Source organism: Gymnoscopelus braueri, assembly GCF_963280865.1.
Source record: "Gymnoscopelus braueri genome assembly, chromosome: 16".
Lineage (NCBI taxonomy): Eukaryota > Metazoa > Chordata > Actinopteri > Myctophiformes > Myctophidae > Gymnoscopelus > Gymnoscopelus braueri.
In genome coordinates this window covers 21,760,147-21,767,270 of record NC_137616.1, presented here as the reverse complement: position 1 = coordinate 21,767,270, position 7,124 = coordinate 21,760,147, and the positions used below count along the sequence as shown (strand labels likewise).

At 39.1% G+C, this 7,124-nt stretch overlaps 1 protein-coding gene across 1 annotated transcript in view; it reads right to left on the bottom strand.

Moving 5' to 3' along the window:
• Positions 1-377: 377 nt before the first annotated feature.
• Positions 378-7,124, bottom strand: part of LOC308103326 (uncharacterized protein) — an 18,255-nt gene continuing 11,508 nt past the window's right edge. Inside the window, exon 4 of the mRNA XM_080453248.1 lies at positions 378-5,248. Coding sequence (XP_080309374.1) covers positions 5,132-5,248 — 117 coding nt within the window. The 3' untranslated portion in view covers positions 378-5,131. The remainder of the gene's footprint in view (positions 5,249-7,124) is intronic.

Below are 7,124 nucleotides of genomic sequence, written 5' to 3'. Positions count from 1 at the left end.
GTTTGTGGATTTATTATTTATATATTTTTTATTTCTCAGAGGGCCCCACCCTCGAAGAAAACGGGCACTCCTTTCTCAATCTGACTGGTTTTCCAATCATACTGTAACATAAACTAAGCCCCCTCCTGTTTTCGCTCTACAATAAATATCTTTGCCGAAAATAACTCTTGAGCAAGTAGATCTACTATTTTCACTGAATGTTAGCCCCAGATTAGGGCTTCAAATGGTTTAAAGCTGTTTTTCCTGCTACTTCTGAGTAAAGCTTTCTGTATCCTCAAAAGACATCCTCATTATTGTCTGTCTGGTGCACACGACCAAAGCTCAACACTACTCATAGTAAGGTAGCAGACAGTAAAACACAAAGCCGTATGAAATGTTCATAAAATTTTAATGACAAAAAAAAAGAAGAAATAAAACAGCAATGTACCCATTTAACAACAAAGGAAATCTGTTGAAATTCAGAATTATAAGATGTCTAGATCCAAGCTCTTATGTACAGCATATTGCACTAGAAAGAAACGAACATCCCTCATCCATGCTCCTTTCCTAATCCACCCTCCATGTCCCATGCTGATGAGAAAACCGTGCAGTAGACAGAGAAGTCCCAAAGACAACACAGCCAATGCATTAACAGAACTGCTACATTTGGACTGGGTCTCACTTCATAGGACACATGAGCGTGCAATCCTTGAGACCGCCTCTGAATGTGAAGATAAAAGAAGAGAAGGACTCCCAGCGCATACACAGTAAAACCAGAGTTACAAATGTAACTAAGGTCCTATGAAATGTTGAAATCTAACTGACACCGAAAGTGTATAAATGTAACCAAATGAGAATTTGGTTACATTTGTACCCTCTCAGTTAAGTTAACACTCAGGATTTCACAGTGTAGTGCACAAGGAGTTTGAAATAAGCTCTGTGGTTCAGTTAATGTATTAAAAGAGATACTGTGGTTTTCACTGAATTACATTACATTCAAACCCTTAAGATACAGATTTGTCAGGAATGTTGGACATGCACTTTTAACTCCATATACATATTGAAAAAAAGCCCTTGAACTGAGAGTTGATACAGCGGACTTGCCAAAATGTTTTAATAGAAAACAAAATATATAAAAAAAGATGCCACAACATTGAAAAAGCAATTGTAAAAAAAAAAGAAGCAATAAATTGTGTCGCGTAATTATTTTTCTGTTTTTACAAAAGGCATGGAAAAATTCCGCTATAAACTTTATAAAGATAACAATAGCTGCGGCAAATTCATGTTTTATGTATAAAAACACCAAATCACAGCACTTAACAGTTAGGATGCACTCTTTCTTGGATATTCAAAAGAACCGAATCAATAAATTTGATATTCAAGACACTGAAGGTTGAACATATAACATTTTTTTCTTCACTTGGGGCTGCAGCAGTGGTTGGTAATGATAGGCTCATGCTTAACATATCCTCCATCGTGTCTCGCGCCTAAGGTAGCAGACCTAAAACTCATTACGATGCGTTGTGAACTTATAGATCTGTTATTTCTGGCACATGACACCGTCATACGACAAAGTATAAGGGTACAGTCACCCAAGCACAATGGCAGGGGACTGGCCAATGCAGAAAGACGTCAAAGTTCAACAAAGTTGAAGCTCCACGCGTGGCTTGACAAATGCGCCAGTTAGAAGCTCGAACCCTTTACTCACATAGAATGGAAGATGTGAACTGGACTTGTTTCTGTCACATGCGTGTGTGACCGTACCCTGGGTCAGGCTTCAGAGCAACATCATACCTATTGAGTAACTGTACAACCCCATCTCAGATACAAATAATACTGGGCACCATGGTGGCTCATTCCATTGCTCCTTACAACATTAACCCACAGCCCTACTAGATTATAGATAATAAAGCACAGAATCCTAGCCAAGCTAGGTCAATCCAGCATATTACAGATCTTAAAGAGATTTAAGAATCTAGAGGGGAAGTTCAGCACAGGAGTAGAAAGAGAGGCGCAAAATATACAGGTATAAAAACATTTTCTTTACAGTGCACATTGATTGCAAACAGTCGTTTCCGATATTAAGAAGGTTTCATGTAGTGAACGTCGCCATGTGAATATAACAGAAGTCAAAGTTTGCCCCTGTGCCTGGTGAGCGTCTATGGGTAAATAAACTGTGTGTGCACAATAAAATCCTCAGTGTCATCCGTTTGTCACTCTGAGAGCATACAAATCTAACCAAATAGACCCTTACAGATCCATGTGGATGTTCTCAGAGTTAAATTAACACTTGGGATTTTACTGTGTGGCATGGAGGGCAAAACATGCAACACTGCCCCCACTGTTATTATGTTGATTTCAGAAAGCCCAAGGCCATTGTCTTTAGATAACTATGGCGAGTGTGGATGATCATGTGGCAGGTCTGTCGCTCACAAGGCACATTTTGTACATTTGATTGTCTGTTGTTCATGTGATTTTGTAAGGACTCACAACAGCTTGTGAGAGAACACACGAGGCACATGGCTTTAGTCCAACCTCTCGGCGCACAAAACACAACTGAACCGCACGTCGACAATGAGAAGAAACCGACTGTACACACTGAGATAGCATCTATACAGTAGCACTGAGCAAATATACACACAATAAATTAGAATAAATTATTTGAACAAAAAACAAAACAAAATAGAATTGAACAGGCTTGCCAGGGAGTAGTCAGATGAACGGAGAAAGAGTGGGAGCGTGAGATCTTGGACCGAAAACAAGCGAGTCACAACGACTTCTATTGGCTCAGCGTTCAGTGTATTGCAGGAAACAAGTTTTTGGTTCAGCTATGTAATCCAAAAACATCCTGACCATCTGTAACTCGCTGCAACGTTTTCTGAGCATTAACCACTTAAACCCCATACACTTCAGTGGTCCCCTCCTTTTTTCCCTCTACACCAAATCTCGTGCTGAAAATAGCTGATGTATCACCTCACGTCACAACACGTCACGTTGCTACCTGTTGTGAGGTTGCAGATCTGCATTTTTTTTTGCCGAATGTTCTCTTATTATGACTTGCACAGAATGGGGATGCTAGGGTTCATGTGGTTAAAGAGTAAAAGGTGAAAAAGCTTTGGAAAGGGTGCTAACTTTCTGCTATCACCCGATTGTTTGTTCAGCACCAGCCACTACATCGTCCAAGACGTTTCATCAACTCCCAGAATAATAAGAAAAAAAGAACATACAAAAAGAAAAAAAGAAAAACATCAGTGTCTTCAAACATATCCATATTACCAATTTACAATAGATTAAAATCATACATCTATTGATAAATCTCTCTAAAACATAAATGCTCCATTTCCTTAAAGACCTTATTATTAACTTCTTTACATTGAAAAACAGTGGCTGTGTCATCGCAAAATGCTGGCAGTCATCACACAGGGATGCAGCGCGAGCTCTCTGAAATATCCAGACATGTTGTGGTAAAAAGAAAAGAAAATAAAAACGTTCAGGAGCACATCAGAGGCTCTCTTTACTAAGTTCTCAGTCAAGTTGAATGGTACCACTGGCAGTTTGGTGAAAACAAATGCACTTTGACAAGGTCTTTCTAGAAAAGAAGGACAATCTTGAGTTGCACATAGTAGTACATAACTATTAATCAGTGCTTTAGACAGCGAGTTGCTGTGAAAATTAATAATCAACACAAAACAAAATGCTTTTTTAATGGGGTCTGAATTTGAAGCCAAAAGTAATTCCTGTAACAAAATGGTGTACTGTAGGCTAATCGTGAAAGAAAAGATAATGCTTTTAATTGAGAACACATTGTTCAAAGAACCTATCTTGATAATAAATTTTTGTTCTCATAGATGTCAATTTGATTGTAAATGCAGTTGATCCCTAAACCCTGATTTATACTTGGTTTGCACACTGTCGCGCAACCAAGTATAAATAAGGCATAAGATTTCACCTTTTCCACTGGCTTAAATATTGCTCCATTAACACCGAAATGCACATAACTTTCACAGCTGACCCATAATACAGCTGATGCATATACTGCAGTGAGATCAATTGCGATTGTCAGTCAAGCCAGAGGAATAAATCCTGAAAAGCTTGAGAAAATTAAATAATTTATCTAAAGCTTTTCAGCTGTCTTGATTGTTCACATTTCCCTGATTGTAAATCTCACAAGTGAGACTTTGTTCCAGTTTGATAAATTTGTGCTTGGGTATTTGGTTTAAAAATTACTTCAGATTGTAGATTCAGGATGTACACAGACAGAAGCATGTGACCACGAATCATAAGAATAATGCTCAAACACAAATTCTCAAATCACCGTTACGAGTTCAGGTCTTGAGGTTATTTGATTGAAAGCAGATCAATATCTTAGGATCTTTAGTACATCTAAATTCAAGTACACGTACATCTATCCTTGAAATCAAAAGGATAAAACTCGACAAAATGGGTAATTGAAGCCACTTTAAACATGAGTGGTATTGTACATTGCTGATGGATAATGCCAGTGAAAGACATGGGTTCATCTTCAGTTAAGGCCGGTGAGACATCTAAAATGACCAACAGTGCAACACCAGCATAACACCACAGAAACTCTTTTGACCATTTTGAAACAAACCAGTGTGGAACAGTTAAGGTTAAGTACAAGGGTTTTTCAGAGAATACATCAGAAATGTGCCTTGTATGTCATTGAGTCAGTAACTTCAGCACATTAATGTCCATGTCCACAGTTGTTCCCAAAAAGAGGCCCCTAATCCTAAATTCATCCCTTACTTATGATTTCCTTTATGCAAATAAGTATGAACTGTGGCAGGAGAGAATAAGGCATTCCCTGGACTGATGGAGGTCCTTCAAGACATAAGATACCAAATAAGAAGAGCAATTTACTGTACAAAATAGGTAATCTTACAAATATTTCGAAAATATCTCTTCAAATGCAATGGCTTCTTCTTGGAGAGACGAAAAAAGAAGGAAAAAAAAAGCAACCAAGTCTCCGTCCAGCGGTGACGAGCGTTTTCTTCATCTCAACTTCATTTACAAAAATGAAAGGAAATCCAAACCCGTGTTCCATCTTACAGTGCCATCTCAGTGTTCTGGTCCTCATTTCTGAAGGGAAAAAAACAAAGAGGGCCAAGGCAAGGACCCTGCAGGATTCCCTTCATCTCTGTTCTCCTCTCAAACGGGGGACAACAGGCTGTCTTGGAAACAGGAAGCCAAACAGTGCCATTGGAAGGCGCATCCACATCGGTAGATGTACTCTCTGGTGCCTCAGGAACTGTAACAAAGGAACAAAATGCATGGGGATTTTAGTATCAGTGAGTGGAGTCATGTTTGCAACGTCATAGTGTTTTTAATCTACACTTGTAAACACGCTTTTTTCTTAAACAACCTACTCTGTACTGAAGCCATTTTACAATTGTCCATTTTCAAACCACAGACAAAAGCAACAAGAACCAACTACTTGACTACATGAGCAGAAATGATTAATGTACCAGGGATACAAAACGGCCTTGATTCCAAAATCTAAAATATGTAATTAAGCAGACATTACATTGTGGATGGCCATGGGCCAAAACCTTCTTCTGCTGAATGATCATGAACCTGAAGTTGTTTTATTCAGCCCACCAATTACAACACCAAAAATTCTGTCAAAAATGTGGGAGTCATTATCGATTCTTTCTTTTTATTATTTGTAATTTAAGAACCGAGTCCAAACAGTTCACTTATGCTTCATCTTTGGAAATGCCCTTTCTTTCCTTCGCTGGCATGTCTGTCTCTGTCCTTGTTTTGACTATTGCAAACGCTTTCACATCTGCAGCAGTTATGGCTTTAACAAGCTTTCAGTTTAATTTAGTATAAATGTTGTTGATCATTTTAAATAAATAAATGGTTTAGGTCTTATCCCCAAGTCCAGATCAAAATCAAAAGGTGACAATCTGGACCGCAACACTGGAATAACTTGCTATTAACTCTAATATTTTATGGTATTGGTGAAATAATAAAAACAAATGTTTGTTTTGGGCATGTTATTCTTTATTGCATAGAATTCAGACATGTAGAGAGACAAGAAACCATGGGCAGAGATAGATGTGAGGCATACTGTATGAGACAAGACAGGTCGGACTCGAACTTCGGGTCCACATGCTCACTAGGAGCATTTCTATGCACTACCTGGCTGAGCCACCAGACACCCCACCGTTCTGTTTATGTCTACACTTTTTTTGATTTCCTCATGACGTAATGTTTTTTAGGTAAAACCCCATGTGAGCTGCGGGTAAGCCCTGTCGCTTAGGCCACATGACATTAGAGCGGCTTGGATGTTTCCACAACAGTAGCTTGTGTTTTCTGGGAAACGTGTCTGCCACAGACACAACACTGTGTGCCTAACACTTCTGCTTGGCATGCTGGTTCTCTCACAACCATGGGATGTAATCTGGAGGTTTGGCCAACAATCGCTACACACTAACCGTTTTGCTTGTTTTCATTACTTAAATCAAAGTCACTACCAAGTTCAAAGGACGATAACATTCAGACCAACAAGTGCATCTTACTGTCATGAGCAGTGATATTGAAATTGGCAGGGGTTAAAAAAGATAGGATAAAGATACTTTAAAAAAATATATAAATAGAAATAATTGGGGGACAGAGAATTAAGTATGAGATGTATGGGCACATCCAATGATTACAGGCCTTACTCTATCCAGGGGCGGATCTACAGGTGGGCCTTTATGGGCCCAGGTTCACCCTATGAGGTGTATGCAAACTTTGGACACTCTAAACGATGCATGTGGTCCCAGAAATGGTGAGAGCACATGCTCTGCTAAAATACCTGGTCTATTTTCCATCTTGCAGAAAGCAGCCAAACAATAGACAGTGAAATAAATTGTCATATTGACGTCCAACCGGTCATTATAATATCTAAGCTTAAAAAACTCAGGCCCATACTGATACAAAACTCAGGCCACTAGACACATTCTGTATTACTTTCATCTTATTGCCATTCAACAGTAAAATGGAAGGAGAAACAATGAGAGCGGGAGGAGAAGAGGACAGGCCTTCCTGATAAGAGTTGCAAAATGTATTTTACCCGCCCCCCACCACCACCTTCACCCATCACAGCATAGTAATATCCCACCCTCCACCTCCTTCAG